The sequence below is a fragment of the Phycodurus eques genome, chromosome 8 (genome assembly GCF_024500275.1).
Source record: "Phycodurus eques isolate BA_2022a chromosome 8, UOR_Pequ_1.1, whole genome shotgun sequence".
In the NCBI taxonomy this organism is placed as follows: domain Eukaryota; kingdom Metazoa; phylum Chordata; class Actinopteri; order Syngnathiformes; family Syngnathidae; genus Phycodurus; species Phycodurus eques.
This window is the reverse complement of record NC_084532.1, coordinates 16,889,567-16,911,930: the sequence shown is the minus strand read 5'-3', so window position 1 is coordinate 16,911,930 and position 22,364 is coordinate 16,889,567. Positions and strand designations below refer to the sequence as shown.

The window sequence follows — 22,364 nt, the reverse complement described above, 5'->3', positions numbered from 1 at the left end:
GCGAGATGTGGAAGTGGTGAAAATCCTGGGATTGTCTTTGGGAGTGACTAGGAAGGACAGGATCACAAACAGGAATGTCAATGAGCTCACCAGAGCACAGCCTGAAAGGTTTGGAGACAAAGCTAAAGAGGTCTGATTGAAAGGCTTTGGACATGTACAGAGGAGGGATACTAGATATACTGTATCAGTAGAAGGATGCTGGAAATGGAGCTGCTAGGTAGGAGCCAAAGAGAAAGTCAAAAGAGATTTATCAATATGGTGAGGGAAGAATTGCAGATAGCTGAATTTAAAGAAGAAGATGCAGGGTAAGGGAGAGATGGAACAGGATGATTGAGTGTGGCAACCGCTGAGTAGGGTTAAGTTGAAAGAGATTCCCATTCATCACAGAATTGCTGAGTCTCTATTGACCAATCAAAGGATTGTAGTGTGTCCAGCTCCAGTCTTTGGATACAGTATCGCTAAAGTTGCTACTCATATGAAGGGTGCCAAACAGAGGTGCTGTACCGATCAGTTATTGTGGCACACTTCACAATTATGGCGATGACATTTCAAAAAGACCTGTTCTGAACTTTACCACTTGCGGGACATGGTGGGAAAGTAAACTGATTCTAGTTTTGATGAGGATTTTGAAGACCTAAAAGCCTGTGAGACGCCTTTTTGGCCTAAGTAAAAGTAAGAAATTGCTCAATTCCACATGATTGATGTCTGTCTGTGGTGGCAAAGTTGTCAACTCGCTAGGTTTTGGAATGATGCTGGAAGACTTGGACATCATGCTGGCAAATATGCAACTGTATCAGTTGCTGTCTCGCCGTGTTGAGACAATATAAGACTTGTACTACAGTTAAGCATCCCCGTGTCATCACATCTGGCAAGAGAGGCCACTGCTAGACCTCAACTTTCCATTGTATTGCTTTAAATCACTCCCTGCATCCAATCACACACATGGATGCAGTATAAGTGAGAGGGTCCTTTCTGGTTTAATGCGATTACATAGACCAGAAGGAAAGGAGTACCCTGCTGGCCACAGCTGGCTACAAGTTGTAACCCAGGAATGGATGTGGTGACACAAATGGAATTGTCTCATCCCGCAGTCCCTCTTTTCTGGGCGCATTACACTCCTGATTTGCCTTTTCTCAGACTTGGAAACCAATTATACAAACTTTTACCAAGACTGCTTTCAATATCCTCCCAACCTCAATCCAAGGTTCTGATGCACTGATGATCCTAACATTTATTTCCTCAAGCCAAGTGGTGAGTTATGGAGCTAATTCTTAGGCTGTAGGTAAACTATGAATCATTACTCTTTCCCTTTTGGGACAGCGAGAGGAAACCTCAAAGCCACGCAGTAATGACAGTTTAATACATCGTCATCCAAAAAACCACAAGCAGGTCGACATTAGGATGCGTCCTGCTGCACTGTCCCACCACACACCCTTAATGTTAAGCTAATACATTTATTCATCACTAGAAAAGGGCTGGTCAGGTCATGCACGTTTCACAAGTTGGACACAACAGGAGAAGTTATGTACCTGGTCCTCCATAAGCAGGATGAGTCGCGTCACCACGATGTTTACCGCATTCCCCAGGCTAGAATCCTGGAACAGTTTGGCAACCTGACCTCCAGGGAAACAAGAAAAGACCAGTCTTAAAAAGCTGAAAAATGAGTCAATTTCAACAGAAATGGAACAAACTATAGACGAACGGTTATTGACCACCACAATGTATCCCACTGGATCTTCTGGATTTTGAACACATTTTAATACATAAGTGGATGAAAGCACAGTTACAATGTCGTTGTTCTCCTTGGGGGAATTTCATCAGCATTTTGACTACCTTAACTAACTTCATAAATACTGATATTTATATACTAAATCATTTTTGGTCCATGTTGATATCTCGACTACAGTTATAAACACAGAGGAGTGTGAACAGGTTTGAAATAAAACTGTGACCTGCGTTTGCGCCGCATTGTGACTATAAATCCCAGTGAAAAACAAAGAAGGGATCAATTTTATATGGTAACCAGTGAAGAAACGTTTAGATTTCTAAAGAGAAGAATGACTACTTGACTCTACGGTAAATTTGACAGTACTATCAGTAAGTAGAAGAAGACTGATTCCCAGCAGTACAAATGGTGTTATGATAAACAGTCTATAAACTCACCTTGTCAAACCCAGTTTTAGCTTACATTTGCTTTCTTCATAAACCATCTTATGAAGAGACATGTTTTAACATTACCTTTTATTTATTGCCAAAATCCACAGTATGGACAAAACTAATTACCTCTTCTCACTAAGTTTTGTTTTTATTTTTTAACATGTATTCTTTATCCTCTTAATTTTGTGTTATGGAATTTTGAGTATGCTATTATTTTTTTCTCATTTTTGTTCTTATTTTTAAATTTATGTAGAGCACATTGGAGCACATTGGAATACAATTGTGTATGAAATGGGCTATATACTGAAATAAACTTGGCTTGGCTTGACTTGCCTAAATATGGAGTTTGCTTGCCGGCTGTAGCTATAACGGCTTCTAGTCTTCTGGGAAGACTTTCTACAAAATGTCGGAGTGCGTCTGAGGGAATTTTTGTCCATTCATCCAGAAGAACATTTTTTATGTCAGAAGCCTTGAAAGAGGACACACAATCTCTTTTCTAGTTCATCTCAAATGTGTTTGATGCAGCTGAGGTCAGGGCTCTCAAGTTCTCTCACATTAAACTCATCAAATCATGCCTTTAATCATGCTGGAACCGAAAGGGCCTTCCCTAAACGGTTCTTGTGGTGTTGGAAGCATAGAATTGGCCAAAATGTCTCTACTATTGTCAGGGTTGATCCCGTATGAAATTCTGAAAAGTAGTAGGTTAAACTTCATACGCGACGCCAGTGTTAAAGTGTATCTTGTGTGTAGTGAAACTTACAATATTCATGAGGGCCAGGATGTACTGCTCAATGTCCTTACGACCATGGTAGCCAACCATCATCTTGTCAGCTACCACCAGCGTCTCCACGTAGCGCTCCCAGCTCACCGAGCGCTTCAGGGGCAACTGGCCTCGACCCACATGATGAGGAGGCGTCTTTAGCGTCCTCTGCCACCACGATGAGCTCTTTATAGACTTCTCATCTGAGGAACAGGATAATATTTTAATAATGTTACCACATACTCTATTTGCGCTCAATGAAGCCATAAGAATGATTTCTGGAAAACACTTTCCAAGAATAGTGGTCAGACAAAGGATAAGTTGGATGGGTTTTTTTTAACTTTTATTTGTCATAAAATGAATCATATATTTACTCAGCAACGCCCTGTAACACAAGCTTGGTCACAAGTGAGAACGCAGACACAACCACAATCCACAATGCAGCTGGCTATGTGGTTTGACTCTGGACCTCACTGTTACTTCTAAAAACTACCAAAATATTTCCCATTCATACCAATGACTCCACAAGATTGGCCCTTGTACTGATGGCGGAGCGATGAGCGCTTATAAACCACATGGGGGCGCCCCTCAGCCCGCTCCCCTCTCTCCGATCTGGTTTGGTTTGCTGGTGAAATAAGGGGTTCAATCAGATACTCTTCTCCGCCAGCAACAATCACCCCCTGCTGCAGAGACAAAAGTACAGAATCACACAATTACATCAAAACTAACTATAAATCTACATAGCAAACCCGTGCATGTGAATCATTTGGGGACTCTCAAGTCTTTGATAAACTTGATTTTGATGGTTTAATGCAAGTCAACTGCACACTATTCTGCCTTCAGAATAGTGTCCAGTCCAATTTACAAGAGAAAAAGCCATCAAGATACTCACCCTATAGCATGTCTATAACTCTGCAGCCACAATATCCATCACAGATACACTTTAATCAGGGTCTTTGTTGGAAAGCACATACAGTATAAATGGGACACATGTAACACATTCAGACCAACCCATGTGAAAGCATGCATGAAATGATGAGATGAACCCGTCGTACACAGGGTGACAACACTTTTGATTCTGTTTAGATGTGCTCACCTCAACTCAGAGTCAGCATCTCCAATCCAACCACTGCGGCAGCTATCAAAGAGCATCTAATCCCATAATAAAGTTAGTGATGCTCCCATGAACATACCACCCGCTCGCTGGATGAATGTGTTCATGCTGGCCTGCCCAACAGTAATTAAGTGTGCGGTTTATTAACGCTTTGTGAACATATCTAATCCTCAGCTGCGCATGCAAGTGTTATTGCGGGCCCTGCTGTGTGTGGTGAGAGGACACAGAGCTACACTGATATGACTTCAGGAAAATGTGCTTGGACAAACAAAATAATCAGCATCTTATTTCAAAATGTCCACACATCTCTGCGCTCTCAGCACGTGTATGGCAGCCCTCCGTTGTGGTGTGCGGAGGTGACTTCATAATAGTATGAGACCGCTCAAATCGAAATAATAGTTTACAAAATGATAAACAAACCTACTTCCAGAGGGATGAAAACAGGTCTTCAGTTCATAATTAAGTCTTTTGTGAGCTGCCTAGTTGACTACTGCAGCTTGACTTAATGATCGCCTACAGTTCCCAAACTGTCTTTGAACAACCCTAACAGATGCCTGTTCAGCAGTGATGAGCAACTGGGTATTTTCGGCAATTTTCAGAGCCTTTGGATGTGTCCTCTTTGTGGTATATTGTTGGGACCAAGTACTGTATGAAGGGATTGAACTTTTCCAGCACGCTCTCTGTTATCCTGGTCCCTTCTATGCAACACTGTGAATGCAACAGCTACCTCTCTACCATTTTCTGTAGTCCATGTCCTCATTAGGGTCGCGGGTGAGCTAAAGAGTATCGCAGCTGACTTTGGGTGAGAAGTGGGGTAGACCCTGGATGAGTTGCCAGCCAATCACAGGGGGTCAAGACAAACAAATACTGCGAATAATCCATTAACCCATCCAGCAATCTGGGCGGCGGCCTTCGTGTGAGCAGTTTGCATGTTGTCCCCGTGGGTTTTCTCCATGTACTCAGCTTCTTCCGACATTGCCAAAACATGCACTTTAGTTTCATTGAACACAACATTTTCTTTAGGTGTGAAAGTGAGTGTGAATGATTGTTTGTCTGTTTGTGCCCTGCAATTGGCTGGCGACCAGTGTAGGGTATACCCCCATCTCTCATCCGAAAGTCAGCTGGGGTAGGCTCGCCCATGACCCACAATAGGATACGCGGCACGGAAAATGGAAGGATGAATGCAACAGGTTGACTCTAATAAATTCAAATTCCATTATTTTATATGCAGAAAAGTCAAATGATTTTACTCAGTTTTTGTCTATAGGAGGGCGGCACGGTGACAGACTGGTTAGCACAGTCCTGAGGACCCGGGTTGAAATCCGGCCTTGCCTGTGTGGAGTTAGCATGTTCTCCCCGTGCCTGCGTAGGTTTTCCCCGGGTACTCCGGTTTCCTCCCACATCCCAAAAACATGCATGGTAGGTTGATTGAAAACTCTAAATTGTCCATTGGTATGAATGTGAGTGTGAATGGTTGTTTTTTTATATGTGCACTGCGATTGGCTGGCAACCAGTACAGGGTGTACGCCGCTTCCTGCCCGCAGTTAGCCGCGACCCTAGTGAAGATAAGCGGTGCAGAAAATGGATGGATGGATGGATGTTTATATGATAACATTGGGTGATTTGGCTTTTTAAACTTCAACCTCACTCGGTACATTAGTGATGGAAAAAAGCTCCACTCTTACCAGGCCGTTACAGTTGCTGAGGGCCACTTTGCTGGAGTGAGGCTGGTCCTGGAGGTGTCCAACATAATGGCAGTGGGGAGAGTAAGGGTGACTCCAGGCTAATCTGCCTCTTTTCCAGTACTCCACCCTAAACTGGCGGGATAAAAGGCTTCCCTGCAGCGTCAGGTTGAGCAGGAAGTTGTTGTGTGACGTAGATAGCTGGTAGTAGAGCTGAAAGATAGAGAGGAAAATTAGGATTGAATGTGAGCTTTAGCTACAATAATACATAAAAAAAATATACAGAGGTGTCAGTTGATGTCTTTTCTTCTGTACTGCGTCTTCTTCTGTGGTACTGAGAGGCTTTTGTGTGTAGCGTCTCTCCATCTGGTCCTACACGCACTGGAATTGCAATCTCATACTGGCCAAGACTGGACAGGAAGGCAGCTATGGAAGGAGACAATGAAGGTATAAAACTAAAATAAGTTCAGTCAGAGTTGAGATTCATCACACGTTACCTTTAACACTGAGGCACTGATGGTGTAGTGCACCAGTGTCAAACTTGTGGCCCGGGGGCCAGATCCGGCCCACCACATCAGCCCACGAAAGCAAATCCTGTCCATCGACTTCATGTTCAAATTATCTTCACTTAATAATGTTGAGATATTGTAAGTATTTTGTGTTACCAATACCCCTTTTAAAAGAAATTCAATAATACTGGAGTTGAAAAACATATTTTTTAAAGGCTTCTGATTTCAAAACTAGTTGTCCATCAATTTGTTGTGTATACATATATGAGGCGATAATTCATCCATCCATCCATCCATTTTCTGAGCCGCTTATCCTCACTAGGGTCGCGGGCATGCTGGAGCCTATCCCAGCTGTCATCGGGCAGCAGGCGGGGTACACCCTGAACTGGTTGCCAGCCAATCGCAGGGCACATACAAACAGACAACCATTCGCACTCACAGTCACACCTACGGGCAACTTAGAGTCTCCAATTTATGCATGTTTTTGGGATGTGGGAGGAAACCGGAGTGCCCGGAGAAAACCCACGCAGGCACGGGGAGAACATGCAAACTCCACACAGTCGGGGCCGGGGATTGAACCCGGGTCCTCAGAACTGTGAGGCTGACACTCTAACCAGTCGGCCACCGTGCCGCCGCGATAATTCATTTACAAGTATATTGGTTCCGTCATAATGGCCCTCTGAGGGAAGCCATAACTACGATGTGGCGCGCCACATAAATGAGTTTGACACTCCTGGTGTAGTGGTACATTCGCCTGACTTTGGTACAGGCAGCGTGGGTTCAGTTCACACTCAGTGTTGGTGTGAATATGAGAGTGCATGGTTTTCTAGCGCTAAATCTGCTCTTTCATTGACTGGGGGCCACTCCAGGGTGTAGTCTGCTTTTCACCTGAAGGGATAGGCTCCAGCTCCCTGTGAGCCTGAACTGAACAAGATTAGCGGCATAGATAATGGAAGGATGGATAGTTTTAATATGATTTAGAGAGCGATTCAAGTGGCCAAAGAAACAATGCAAACTTTATAGACAATTGCTTCAATCTCGCTGGCTCTTCTGCAAGATGCAGAGGGATGTTTCCATGGTTATCTTGAAACTACATACTTCTTGTCCAGCAACTGCTGGAGGATATTTACAGTGGCCCCCCACTATTTTTGGGGGATAGGGACCGGGCCAAACCGTAAATAGCAAAAATCTGCAGATAATTGACGCACATTGTAATAGCATTTTTTTTTTTAAAAAGGAAAGGTAAAAAAGGTTTTTATATATCATTTATTTAAACATAAAAATCTTGACTAAGCTGCGATAAAAAAAAAATAATAATTTTGAAAAAAACATTTTAAAAAAACAGAAAAATAATCTGCCAATAGGTAAATCCGTGGATGCCGGACCGCAAGTATGCAGAGATCCACTGTAAAATCCAAAACACAGAGCTCCTAATCAACATTAGTTACTGAAATAAAAAGCTCACAGCGAATGTAGCCTTCTTTCATCCAGTGTTTGGCCTCTGGAGAGCGGCAGCAGATACACACATTTGAAGCATTTCTCATTAAAAAAAAAAGAAAAAGCTATTACCTCTTCTCACAAACAATCAGACAGGTGCTATTACCTTTGCACTTATGGCAATAAATCGGAAGGTGTTTATTTGTAGTCAGTATTATTACGTTCCATAGATGACAGTTAATGAGATCTCACAAGAATAAACATAACAAACTACAAAACATATTAGTCAGTCACAAACAAGACAACAATGAAACCAAGCCACATGACAGCTAACACAATCTGATTTAATTCACATCAATTCAAAAAGAGCATTATAAAATACTGCTGTAAGTAAAAAAAAAAAATTTGTTTTAATTAATTAAGTAATAAGAGTGTCTGTGTTGCTTTTCCAGTTGGTTCAAGTCACGTAGCAATAAATATGCAACAGATGTACAGTGCGGTGTTGTTGTTTTTAACAAAACAACACCACTGTCTTAAGCACATTCAACCAATTAGCAGGAGACAGTTACATGAATGGTTAGACTGTGATGACAGCTCACATGTTCATATAATGATTAGTTGCACATGATTCCACAGGCATGCCGAGACACACCCCTTGACTTCATTACATATCTAATAAATAAAAAAATAAATAAAAAACTGTGACAGTAACATCTGTTTTAAACACTTCTATGTTTTCTGGTGAAGCAGTGTTGTTTTTTGCGCTCATCTTTTCTAACAAAGAAAAACTTTTTTTTTTTTACTTTTCAATATCCCCAACACAGAAAAAAAAGTATCTTTTTTTAACTGTAGAGGTTCTAGTGCATGTTGTTGTTGTTGTTTTTTGAAATTACATGTAGTAGTCTAATTTTTCTTACAGCGAAGAATGTTTTAAAATTCATTTTCCAATGGTTAAGATCATCGCCTGCTACCGTGGGGGACACAGGTTCAAGACCCCGACCGGACCATCCGCCGACATCCCCCACACTCACGGCTGTGGTGTCCTTGAGCAAGACACCGATACCCCGAAATGCTTCCCGGGCGCTTCAGCTGCCCCCTGCTCCGGTGTGTTCCACTAACATGTGTATGTGTTCACTGTGATGGGTAAAATGCAGAGAAGGCATTTTGTGTCCATGCATGCATGTTCATGACAATAAAAGGTGATTCTTCTTCTTCTTCTAACTTTCTATATCCACAATAGGCATATAATCAGGGGGAACCTTTGGGTCTTACCCCACCTCTGCTTGAATGATTAAGACGTGAAGTTCAAAACATGAGGTCATATAGTAATGTATCTTTTTCTGTCTGCCAAAGTCGATAAACTAGAATGCTTTATATATCAGATCTAATATTTTAATATGTCAAGACTCATGAAAATGTGAAAATGTGTTAAAGTGCTAAATTTAGGCCCTCTCATAAATGCTCCACACCATCTATAAGCAGGGCATCACCCTAGTTTCTCTTATCAGCAGGGGAAGGAAATACTCTGGATGGAAAATGGTCCTCCCTCCACGCGGGGCATGAGGCCAACGGCCTTTCAGACCAAAAGTCTCTTTTTGAAACAATAGTCATGTGAGTAATAATCTACTGTGATATACTATAAACTCTAATACATGTGGAGGATGCTTTCTATGTAACATTAGGTTCCATTAATATACAACCCCAATTCCAATGAAGTTGGGACATTGTGTTAAACATAAATAAAAACACAATACAATGATTTGCAAATCATGTTCAACCTATATTTAATTGAATACACTAAAAAGACAAGATATTTAATGTTCAAACTGATTAACTTTATTGTTATTAGCAAATAATCATTAACTTAGAATGTTATGGCTGCAACATGTCCCAAAAAAGCTGGGACAGGGTCATGTTTACCACTGTGTTACATCACCTTTTCTTTTAACATTCAATAAACGTTTGTGAACTGAGGACACTAATTGTTGAAGCTTTGTAGGTGGAATTCTTTCCCATTCTTGCTTGATGTACAGCTTCAGCTGTTCAACAGTCCGGGTCTCCGTTGTCGTATTTTACGCTTCATAATGCGCCACACATTTTCAATGGGAGACAGGTCTGGACTGCAGGCAGGCCAGTCTTGTACCCGCACTCTTTTACTACGAAGCCACGCTGTTGTAACAAGTGCAGAATGTGGTTTGGCATTGTCTTGCTGAAATAAGCAGGGGTGTCCGTGAAAAAGACGTTGCTTGGATGGCAGCATATGTTTCTCCAAAACCTGTATGTACCTTTCAGCATTAATGGTGCCTTCACAGATGTGTAAGTTACCCATGCCATCACAGATCCTGGCTTTTGAACTTTGCATCCATAACAGTCCGGATGGTTCTTTTCTGTTCATAGAAGGATTAGTTGCACATGATTCCTTGTGAGGATAAGCGGCTCAGAAAATGGATGGATGGATTTTCAAGTGATAATTTTATTTGTGCATCTTAGTCTGAAACTGTTCTAGACTTTTCTATTTTTGTTGCAGGAGTTTGAGAATGGTCACTACTGTATCTTGTTCCAACAATGCCAACTCGGCACAGCGCATTTCCTTTTTAGTGCAGGAGGGGAATGTGATTACAGTATAGCAAGGGTTTAAATTGCAGCCATATTGCATTAAAATCTTATGTGAGCCACTGAAAAGTAGACCCCAATTATGTGTATTTTTAAAACACAGTTTGCTATGTAAAACGTTCTTTGTTCAAAGATACCACAGATTTAAAAAAAAAAAAAAAAAAAAAGGTCTGGTAACAGCAAAGCACAAGCCCTGCGTTTAAGAGGCTTTTTTTTGTAGTATTGGTTTTCTTCAGTTTGAGGAATGTTTAGGTTTACAATGTTAAGTGCTGAAAGATGTAAATCTAATACATAGATGAATAAAATACTTGGAATCATTTTAGCCTTTTGTATTCTTGTTCTTTCAAGTATTTGTTCATTTGTTCAGTCCATATTGTAACTCCTAAAAAGAAGTGTGAATTGTTGTAACTTTTAACTTGATACTATTTCCATCATACATTATAGAGTGCAAATTATATTGTTTCTGTTGTTCCAAAGCAACTCAAGCGCAAAACAAATAAAGGTACCCAACGAGCCCCAACTTGCTGCAGCATGTCTGAATAGCCATATTAGTCTTCTCATGTCCCTACATAAACACACAGACACTAACAAAACATTTTTTCCTATTATACAATATGTAATTCCTATTATACAATATGTAATTTGGTGCACCTGAACTTGACTGATTATGTGTATTATGATTATCTGCCAAGACTTGATGTAACATAAATACATAACACAACTAGGGTATTTGAAATATGAATAGGCATACTGTATAGTATGATAAAGTACTGTGTAAAATCCATCCATCCATCCATTTTCTGAACCGCTTCTCCTCACTAGGGTCGCCGGCCTGCTGGAGCCTATCCCAGCTATCATCGGGCAGGAGGCGGGGTACACCCTGAACTGGTTGCCAGCCAATCGCAGGGCACATACAAACAAACAACCATTCACACTCACATTCACATCTATGGGCAATTTAGTTGTCAATTAACCTACCACGCATGTTTTTGGGATGTGGGAGTGCCCAGAGAAAACCCACGCAGGAAACGGGGAGAACATGCAAACTCCTGACAGGCGGGGCCAGGGATTGAACCCCGGTCCTCACAACTGTGAGGCAGACGCTCTAACCAGTCGTCCACTGTGTAAAATGTGAAGACTTATTTGTAACTTCAGCAAGTTAACAACTAACAATTGTCCAACATAACTAAGTCTATATTTACATTATGTTACTGGCCAAGGCAGTTGTGTGATCCATTTTCCTAAGTACAGTGAGTTATAGGTTTGCACATGATTACATACAGTATTTGTCCCAGAATTAATTATTATATTGAGAAATGCTAAATAGGTGATATCAAGCAAAAACTTCCGACAAAAGAAAACTGTTTCAGCTTGAAGAGTGGGGTTTCTAAAAAAAAAGCGGCATGGAAAACATTTAAGACAATTAGCTATGACAGGGTTAGAGGTCAGGTTTAGGAAATTCACAATTGCATCCTTGTTCAGGATGACGAGACATGGACAGTCTGGAAAATTATTTCTTTGCCTCAAGGGGATTCTGGTAATTCTTGACTCAGTGTGTATGGGGAGGGGCACGGACCAGCTTGTAGGTCTTTGTGTGCATGAGCCACTAACCATTTGATGAAGCCCATGGGAGCTGTACTTTAGGGGTGGTCAGCCTCCCATCAGAGTGTCAAGCATTTTTGGGAAATAATTTCAAACTCGTGGTGCAACAATTTATCGATTAATCAACTAATCGATCAAATTAATAGACAACTATTTTGATAATGGAGTAATCGTTTAGAGACCTTCTTTAACTTAAAATTTTCAAATCCTCGAAATTTCAGACTCTCAACAATAATTTTCTATAGCCCTCCATGAAAGCAGACTGATTACCTTTGTATTTAATCAAAATAAGACATTTGCAAACATCTGCTTTTACTTTGGAAAAAATTCTCAAAAGTTTTGCCTATTTTCTGACGTTACAGACCAAAACAGTAAATGATTAATTAATTCATTAATTTTCCGTACCGCTTATCCTCACTAGGGTCGCGGGCATACTGGAGCCTATCCCAGCTAACTCTGGGCGAGAGGTGGAGGACACCCTGAACTGGTCGCCAGCCAATCGCAGGGCACATACAAACAAACAACCATTTGCACTCACATTCACACCTACAGGCAATTTAGTCTTCAATTAACCTACCATGCATGTTTTTGCAATGTTGGAAGAAGCTGAGTACATGGAGAAAACCCATGCAAACACAGGGAGAACGAACTCCACACAGGCGAGGCCGGATTTGAAACCAGGTCCTCAGAACTGTGAGGCACATGTACTAACCAGTCCAACAGTAAATGATATAATAACATATTCAATAAAAGTTTTTGCATTTTCTGCACTGTCCATTTCAAATAATGTCCTGTTTTTGAATAAAGGGATGGAAATCAATTTCAAATTTCAATTAATCTAAAAAATATTTAAACATGCATAATAAAATATTTTGTTTGTATACATCTTATTAAGTGCCCTGTGATTGGCGGGCGACCAGTTCAGCATGTTCCCCGCCTCTTCCCCAAAGTAAAGTGGGATCGGCTGCAGCAGACCCGCGACCCTAATGAGGATAAGCGCCAGAGAAAATGGATGGATGAATAACTTATTCAATCTTTTTACCCCTGTAAACTTAAATTCGATCAAGTGCACAATACAGTATTACGTACAACCTATTGTAGAATCTAAAAATTATTCAGAATAAATTATGTCACATGTCCTTGTAATACACCTATTTGAACAAATCTATGGTTGGCAGATTATTGCATCAGAAATACCGTAGCCGTTTTTGGCTAAATCAAGGTTTAGGGACTATTTTTGTCTGATCAATATTTTGGCATTAATTTTGTAATTAAGTTTTGTTCTAATATGAATGGACACAGATACGTGAGCCTGGTGGACTTGAACTCCCTGGCAGGGTTCATGTTTGGGTTTACAGATAGCTGCTAAGTCATAACTGTCTCCTCTCACCTTGTGACTGTGCAAACTCATCTCTGCGACCTCCTGCGACCTCTGCGGCACCCATGACAACAATTACAGTGCAGATCAGAGCAGTCCTCCATAGCGTTTCCATGGTTACTACAGTAGTAGCTATAGTAACAGAATTCAGTGCAGTGGTCCCCGGGCCTCGGTCCCAACATGTCTCCTGCCCTCTCTGGCGCCCCCTTGCCTAGCAGTGGGAGAGCTCAATGCTCTGATTGGCCATGGCCTCAGGAAGTGTGGAGTCAGACATGGCAGCCTCTCTGGAGCGTCTCTCTCAGCAAGTAATGATGGATACAGGAGGAGGCCTCCAGACGTAAACAGACCCACGAGGAAACCAGTTCGGAGACAAATGTAGGATCGGAGTCCTCGTTGCAGCCCTGTAAAGGGAAAGGTTAACTCCATGAGGCAAATTGGAGAAAGGGATGAAAGAGAAACGAGGCAAATGTGGGAGAAGTAAAAGCTGTTCTACAATACCTAACCCCAGACTAAAAGGGTCAGGGTCTTGAGCTCACCACCGTGTATTGCATGTCTCGAGGCTAATCAATCCTGGCTTTGGCAAAGGCCAAACACCTTATCTTTCACTCTGATGGTCAAAGACAACAGCAAGTTCAAACCTGAAGCCCCTTGGGCCTCACTACTTAAGCTGCCTGCCCACCGGAAAGAGTTCAAACACAAAGGAGGCATTGATGTTGTAAAAAGCGGTGCTTAATGCCCAAACGGAGACTTAAGTGGGTATTATGTCAGAGATCTGGGGGGAAAATGAGCCAATTTGAGAGGAGCAGCAGGTTGCCATCACCGCTATGCTTGCTGGCTGTGCTGTTGGTTGCATGGCTGAGTGAGTTACAGGCTGAATACGTGACTGTGCGGCTTATAATTGGCTGACATTCTGGCAAGTCAACTGCCACTAGCTTCCATGTGAGACTTGTAATTGTAGAGAGGGAAATGTTAAGGGAGCCGATAATAAGATAGGAACTACAGTAGGACTCATCAACCGCAAGGCTAACGAGAACGGCACTCAGAAGAATGCAGACCTCCGCCAAGTCTCAACTGTTAACAAAAGTGAACAAATATTTGTAGAGTGCCGTGCTATATTTGTGTTTGGTTGTTCATGTGTTGTCAGTTAGCAGGCTACTTCCTAGCACTCAGACAATGATTTAAGTTGCCAACAGACTGTTTCATTTTTCACTCTTGTGGTGGACAATACCATTACCATAATAACTAAAGTCACAAAAATAAAAAATGAAAATCTGAATATCACAATAAAAATTGTTTCACAGGTTTTTCCTTGCCACATCTCAACAAGTTTCAGTATCAATTGTGCAGTGCTGTTGTAAATCCTGTTGACAATTACACCAAGCGACTGATCACCACAAATCTACCAACGGGCTGCAACGGAAAAACTACAACCCTGTATCAGGTTTTGAGCCTCCATATCCAATATACTGGACTCTCCTCATTTTTATTGAACCATAAAAACATGGTGCAATTGTCAAGAAAGAAGCGGATTGAAACAAAGAGACGAAACAGGTGAGAAATAAAGGAGAGAGTAGGGTACTTTGAGAGGCCGCCCCATTCACTAAATGCACCCGTGCACGTTCATTTCAGTCGGGTTCTGCCGCATCAATCGGTGTGCAGCAGGTCTTACAAACCAGCCAACAGATGGCGATCAAAACAATACCTCATATCTAACTTGGGAACTACAAACGTATGGTCCTACAGAAGGAAATAATGTAACCCAAAGGACAGCTTTAACATTTCCTCATGCAATTCAATAAGCAAATGGATGAAAGCATACGCACAAGAGTATAAGATGCAGTTTCAGCAAAACTGAAATGTTGTTCTCCTAACCATAAATAGCCTACATCATGTGGCACGAGTTTAACTATCACTCATGTTTTGATCATATACATTACAATCAAATTTACATTTGTACAAGATTAGAATGGGGGGGAAAACGCCTATTTTCATAGCCTGTTCATGTGATGATATTCTGCCACACTAAACATTTCAAACTAGATGATGGTGCTGTCTGAGTGATATGTCACACCATTGATTATGGAATCCACAGTGGCTGTAAATATATATGGCGAGGAGTTAAAGATGGAAAGCAGTGGTACATACTGTATATAAATGTCACAGGAGTGATTACAATGATGTATGGCTTGGAATCTTTCAAATGTAGGATATGAATGGCCACAAAACTAAACTTTTAAATGTCATTGGGCATGATGCCAGAGACATAACTTGAAGGAGGCTATCAAAGTAACCATCCTCATTATCATCAGATTTGTCTTCTGCATACTATTACACAAAACGTCAATGTCTTAATCACCAGAAAATTACATAGACAGTACCATCAAACTAACCAATCATGACACATTATAAATAAAGCACTTATTCTACAAAAGCTTCCTTTCAGACTAATACTAGCTAGATTACATCCTACTATCCTTTGCTTGACTTCAGTTCATAGTATATCTGCACCATGTTTTGCCAGGTAAGGTTTCAAATGATCTGATTCACTCTTTGGCTTACTGTATGACAGGCTTCTGTTTTTTTCAACGACAAGGTTGTTGACCAAAAATATATGGAAATCTGTGTATCTGTGGGATAATTCTACATCGATGCCGCTTGGTTTATCTTAGAATTTCTTTGCTGATAGATGAGTCACAACAGTGTATAACATGTGGCCGTGACTCTAAAAACAGGCCATTCGAGGTCAGGAAGATGGGAAAAGAAGGCAAACAACAGTTGCTGCTCACCTTGATTTTTCGGAACGACTGTTATTTGCATGTTTATTTCTTTAGATTAATTCAGAATAAATAAATAATAAAACATAGTGTGTCTATTTTATCGGCCGCTAGTTATAAGAATAAGAGAAAGCAAGTCAAAAGAGGATGGTGTAGTGGTACACTCGCCTGACTTTGGTGCAGGTAGCGTGGGTTCAGTTCCCGCTCAGTGACGGTGTGAATGTGAGTGTGAATGGTTGTCCGTGTCTATATGTGCCCTGTGAATGACTGGCGACCAGTTCAGGGTGTAGTCCGCCTTTCGCCCAAAGTCAGCTGGGATAGGCTCCAGCGTCCCGCGACCCTAACCAGGATAAACGGTGTTTAAAATGGATGGATGGAAGTCAGATGAGAACCAGGAGCAGAAGTCCAATTTTCATAGGTACCCCTTTCTTTGACTGGACTCTCACTTTTCCTACTCGACATTGCCGTGTCAGCTAAACTCCTACGCTTCTCACTCCTCGAAAGGTCTGCCCTTCCCTCCCCTTCCGCCTTCCCTCTTCTCCCTCAAAGCCGTCTGGGAAAGAGAAGAGCGAATGGAGACGCCACACGGGCCCAGATGGCTGGCAGTTCACCAACTGCAGCCAAAGGTAATCGGAAGCAGATGGGAAACCTTTTGGTGACGAGAGCAGGGGAGCAAGTTTCCTCATGAAAAAGAGGGGGGAATCACAGCAAAGCCCTGGGGAATGGAAGAGAGACTGGAGAGCGCGAGCTGCTCGAGTCAGCTGAGAGAGCCATTCTTCAGTGCTACTTGGTTGAATGCAGCACAAAGGAATTGTAGTGGGTAGATTATTGTCTTATTGTAGTTTTAAGCAGCTCAAGGATGGTACAGTAAAAGAGAGCTTAGGTAAAACACTGAGTGCTCTTTGTACTCTTGCTGCTTCCCTTCTACACTTTGTGGAACAAGTGAAAGTCTCTCTCTTCCCCTCCCTCAGGCCTTCTCCCAGCCATTTCCTGCACAAGCCCTAGTCCACTACGTTTCATTACCTCTGCTCCCACTCTCGATTTATGGAGAGGCTTATTAAACTTGCAGCTTGATATCAAGTGCTTTTCATTACCTCAACTCTCATCTTGTTTTTTCAGACCTAGAGGGGGAAACTAGACCTCCCCAACGCAGTCGCCTTTTAAGTCGAGCTTCTTAAAACGATTTGTGGACACACAACATGCTTGTAGTATTTCTCGAAACCTCCCTAAGTGAGACACATAAGTAATGGTAAGCTGTTTTGCTTATGTGACAATGTCGTACATCTTGCGTGGTCCCTCTCGTGCAAAATGAAACTTGGATGAAGACGTCTGACAAAGCTTGGAAAAGACTGCAGCAAGACAAGAAAGGAATTGGACCGAGCTGCGGACAGGCCACACAGTTGTCGGCGCAATCAAAATTTGCAAAAGAGGGGAAAGAAGAAGGAGAGAAGAAAGGGGTCGTTGTTGTAACGAGAGGGAGAAAAGTTGGACCACTCAGGATAATTGGGTGGGAATTTAAGGCTGGGCCAAATTTGCAATGTAATGATGCTAGCCAGTGCAAGAAGCGATTTGACACATCTTTTTTTTAAGAAGCCAGTGCAGCACCATGTGGGAGATGGGCTGTACAGTGAGGCTATAATTCATGAAAAAAATTGAAGCTAACTATGCTGTCCTTGTCTTTAACCTTTGCCAGATAGTTTTTGGATAGCTGTACACTAACTCGCTAATCAAAACCATATGACCAACTCGGAGGAAAGTCTGTGTAGAGCAAACAGATGCTAAGTGTCCCTCAGTCTCACTTCAAGTCTAGCACCCGCTCAATTCTCTCTCTCTCTCGCTCCCTCCCTCTCTCTCTCTCTCTCTCTCTCTCTCTCTCTTTCGTACACACAAACACACAGGGTCTGCACTTTGATCAGAGAGTAGCCCATGAATCTGCTTCAGGTTCCGTTTATTATTGCATTAAACCGGCGGTGCGGCTTCCCTTCTTCTAATAAGACCTCGAGGCTGCAGGATCAAATGGCCTGTAAGAATGTCACCAGTCAGATTCAGACTGCTTCAGCAGCAGTTATTCCCTCATAGCTGTCCTGAAAAAAAAACAGACAGATATTCTAAGAGATCTCCACATGAAACCCCTGAACAGGTGATGAGAGTAATACAAAGCAGAGGGGGATCTATCTCAGACTAAACTCTCACTCTGTCTGGTATAAAGACAGAGGAAAAGAGGTCCAGGCATTCCTCTTTCCATTTCCCCAAATAAACAGAGTGCAGATGAAAAGTGGGAACATAAACAAGCCCGAGAACCTCCAACATGAACCCATCACTCTGAAAATGTGCTTTGTAAATCTGAAACAATATTTAGGAGGAGAATGTGCTGACTCGACATGGCCTGAGTCAGGCCATAGCTTTGCACACACAGCAGAAGCTCATATTCCTGATCAAATGTTATTAAAACTATCAACATGATTCTTCTTTAATGCTGCAATGTAAATCGTATCTACAAAGAACCAACAGCGTTGGAAGACAGAATCAACCTCAATAGGCAACAGTAGTTGTCGCATGACCTGTAAAGTGCTTGTCAGTGTCCTCTGGTGGCCAGCACTGGCATGCCTGTGATGAAAAGCTGTGCATCCAACACTCAACAAAAAAAATTATCCATTTTCTGTAACGCCTATTCACCTTGTGGTCGCCGATGAGATAGAGCCTAGCCCAGCTGATTTTGGGCTAGAGGTAGGCTACACCCTGGACTGGTCGCCAGCCAATCACAGGACACGTACAGACAAATAACCAGTCACATTCACAACTGAGAGTCTTCGATGGACTTAACATGTTTTTGGAATGTGGGTTGAAGCTCAGGGAGCCTGGATTTGAACCCCAACCTCAAAACTGTGAGGTGTATGTGTGGTCAAACAACAAAACAATAGAATAGAAAAATGACATGAAACATGATCATCTGATCAAACCCAATATTTGCATAACACAGTATGTACAGATATTGCATCCACATAAGAAACTGCGCGCCAATTAAGACGGACAATAATGACTTAAGATGATCATTTATCACATCAATGTATTAAACAACAATACATCAAAATCATTAAGCTCCAAGTTGCTCCCCCAGCTGGTTGCCCCTTCACATGTGTACCTGATGTCAGCTGTTGACCACATTACCTCTCTCTCTCTCTCTCTCTCTCTCTCTCTCTCTCTCTCTCTCTCTCGCTCACACGCAAAGACTTGCCTGTCATAAGGCAACGAGGAGATACCAACTCAAAGCACTTTTGAGAAGACAGTGAAATTTTTTTTTTTTTTTTTTTTTTTAAACAGCCATTGTGCTAGCTGTCCTAAATGTATCACAACTATTTAAATAAACACAATACTACGTAGCCAACACAAGACATCAGGTGAACGAGCGTGTAAAATCTGTGCCATTGTCATATTTGAGCGGGGGTTGTCTCTCGCGGTGAATGAGGGCAAGTACCTGGGCTTGCTGACCTTACCTTCCCGTGTCCTCGGCACAAGTTTCCGCCACGCCTGCTGTGTGTCCGCGGTCCCAGAACGGAGGAGGCGGAGGAGGAGACGCCGCCGCCGGCTGATTGAGCTGAACTGAGGAGACTTGACTCCTTCTCTGTCAGCCCAGCACCGGAGAGACCTCCTCAAGTCAGCCATCGTGCTACACCACAACTTCCGGTTCAAATGTTTAAGAAATAAAATTCAGGCGGGAAGTTATACGTAAGAGTGGTTACTGTACTTGTGCTAAAATGTACTTTGAAGGCCTATGTTTTCTTTACATATAGCACCCCTATTTATCTGTTTTGTCATCCGTTCATACGGTCCCATCAGTTCGTTATATAAAACCCCCCATAAATTACTTAGCAATTCAAAGGCTTTGCTTCTAGTAACTATATATATATATATATATATAATTATTATTTTTAATATATACATACACACACACACACATATATTTTTGTTCAAAAAACAAAATAAAAATGCGTCTAGCTTAAAGTTTTGTTGGTTATACCTCACCATTGATGGGACATTGTGACTTGGAAGAAGTGCAACACTCCAATTGCATTCTAAAATGTAAAGCAGAGATTTATAGTAATATAGTGTTGCATGTCCCTATTTGTCCGTTTCTTTCTTTGTTAAATCATTGTTGATCATTATTAAAATATTGATGAGTGTCTTCGCAGAGGTGATTATCATTAATTATTATTAATAACATAATACTAGCATTGAGCAGAATCCTCTAGATCAACAATCCTTGTTGATTGCATCATCTTCCCTGTTTTAATGCCTGATACGCCCCCAAGTTCTCAATCAATCAGTCAATCAAGCTTTCATCCATGGTTGACTTTACTTCTCTTTATTTACTGTACATTTTTTCATGTTGTGTCATCATCCGTGGATGTTGAAAAAAGTCAAAGTCATCAGCAAAATAAATACAGATACCTGAAAGATCTACTTAGGTACAGCAACGAAGTATTTTTGCTTTGTCACTTCCCACCACTGTTGGAATGTATTTGATAATGATTTAAATGTTCTAAGAGGTCAACGCGAGGCCGCATGGGTCTGCGTGCGTTTAGTATGCCCACGAGTGCCTAAACAATTGAGAGGTCAGAAGTCACGCCTTCTGTCTCTGATATGTTGGTGGTTTCTTATATATCAAATTTAAAGCGCACGATAGTGCCGCTGATTTGTTTTTTTCACGCGTCATATTTCTCATGTACTACTGTCAAGTCATAAGGACTGTTTTCACAACTATGATAAAAAGTGTTGTTGTTTTTTCATTGCAAACCCCCCTTTAAGTACATTTCAGTCTGTAAGTAGGCCTACAGGGGTTGAATCAGTACGTCTACTTTTTCCATTCTTTTTTTTTTTTTAAACTTCTATGTGACCTTTTATTTTGAAAGTCACTATGTTCCGTTTCAGTGCTGTGTTGAATCGGCTTGATGAAGAGAGTCTGACTGCCTGCGTCACTCTGGACGCCAGACCAGCAGCTGTCATCAGTGAATGACATAATGGTTATTCTCAAACTAAACGTGTAAACGTCAAGGAGAGAGAAGGTAGAATCCTGTAATGCATTTTAACGGGCTCAAGAAGACAATTGCATAGTCCTTTACATCAGCATGCACATGTTTTTAAATATACATCATTTTACTTTCTTGAAGACGTCTTAGTACAGGAAGGGGCACCTCTTAAACTTAGATTCGATAAGTACCTCACAAACTGGTTCACACAAAAGTTGAGCTTTCCACAATGTTCATTACCGTACTCACATTAGTGCAGTCCATTAAGAAATTTAGTAGTGGAATGCGTCCACAATTACTCCCAATATGGCCTGATAAAACCTCAGCATATGAACAGACTTGACGTATTGCAGAATTAGAATTGGGTTAGGAGGGCACAATTAGCTCATCTGCCTCACAGTTCTTAGGTTCTGGGTTTGAATCTCAGCTCTGGCCTTCCAGTGTGGCGTTTGCTTGCGTGGGTGTTCTCGGGGTCCTCCCACATTCCAAAAACAAGCATGTTAGGTTAATTGAAGACACAAATCTGTCCATAGTGGTTAGTGTGAATAGTTGCTTGTCTGTGGTTGGCTGGTGACCAGGGTATACCCCACCTATCACCCAAAGTCAGCTGGGGCAGGCTCCAGCTCACCTGTGACCCTAAGGAGGACAAGCGCTAGTACGCTACAATGAAGCAGGTTAAAAGTGGTCAATTGGTTCTTAGGTAAGCACAATATTCATAGAAGAAGCTACTCGGAGAAGACAGGAAGTCGTAAAACCTTTCTTTCAAATACAAATATATTGATTTTGGTCTGTAGAAACTAGGAAATAACATCCGAGTCATTCCTAAAACGCTTCTCCAAAATGTGTGAAGCCAAAACAGTATGGCTTGCAGGTATGCTTATATATATTTTCCACATGTGTGAGTTCCATGGACTTTCAGCCTTAGAGAGATGTTGGCAGCCCAGTGAAGAAGTGGTTAGCACAGCTGCCTCACAGTTCAGAGGTGGGGGATTCGAATCTAGGCTCGAGCCTTTCTGTTTGCAGTGTGCATGTTCTTCCTGTGCTTGTGTTGGTTTTCTCCGAGTACTCCGCCTTCCTCCCACTTACAAAAAAAAACTATTGTCCACAGGTGTGAGTGTGAATGTTTTTTTCTTTTCTATGATACCTGCGATTGGCCCCGCCTCTCGCCCAAGTCTGCCGAGATGCTTCAGCTCACCTGTGACCTTAATGACGACAATATAGAAAATGGATGGATAGATATTAAGTCTATGGTCCTTTTGATGGCCACCACAACAGTTCAAGGTCTGACTGCGATGTCATCCAACGTTAGAG

The 22,364-nt window shown here is 41.8% G+C and overlaps 1 protein-coding gene across 1 annotated transcript in view; it reads right to left on the bottom strand.

Moving 5' to 3' along the window:
- The window catches only part of adamts10 (ADAM metallopeptidase with thrombospondin type 1 motif, 10), a 41,921-nt gene extending 22,313 nt beyond the window's left edge, over nt 1-19,608 (bottom strand). Inside the window, exons 1-7 of the mRNA XM_061684046.1 lie at nt 19,521-19,608; nt 13,265-13,653; nt 5,997-6,139; nt 5,717-5,926; nt 3,432-3,600; nt 2,918-3,120; nt 1,530-1,613 (exon numbers count right to left, since the gene is read on the bottom strand). Of these exons, the coding sequence (XP_061540030.1) occupies nt 1,530-1,613; nt 2,918-3,120; nt 3,432-3,600; nt 5,717-5,926; nt 5,997-6,139; nt 13,265-13,367 (912 nt within the window). The 5' untranslated portion in view covers nt 13,368-13,653; nt 19,521-19,608. The remainder of the gene's footprint in view (nt 1-1,529; nt 1,614-2,917; nt 3,121-3,431; nt 3,601-5,716; nt 5,927-5,996; nt 6,140-13,264; nt 13,654-19,520) is intronic.
- Between the last annotated feature and the right edge of the window lie 2,756 nt (nt 19,609-22,364).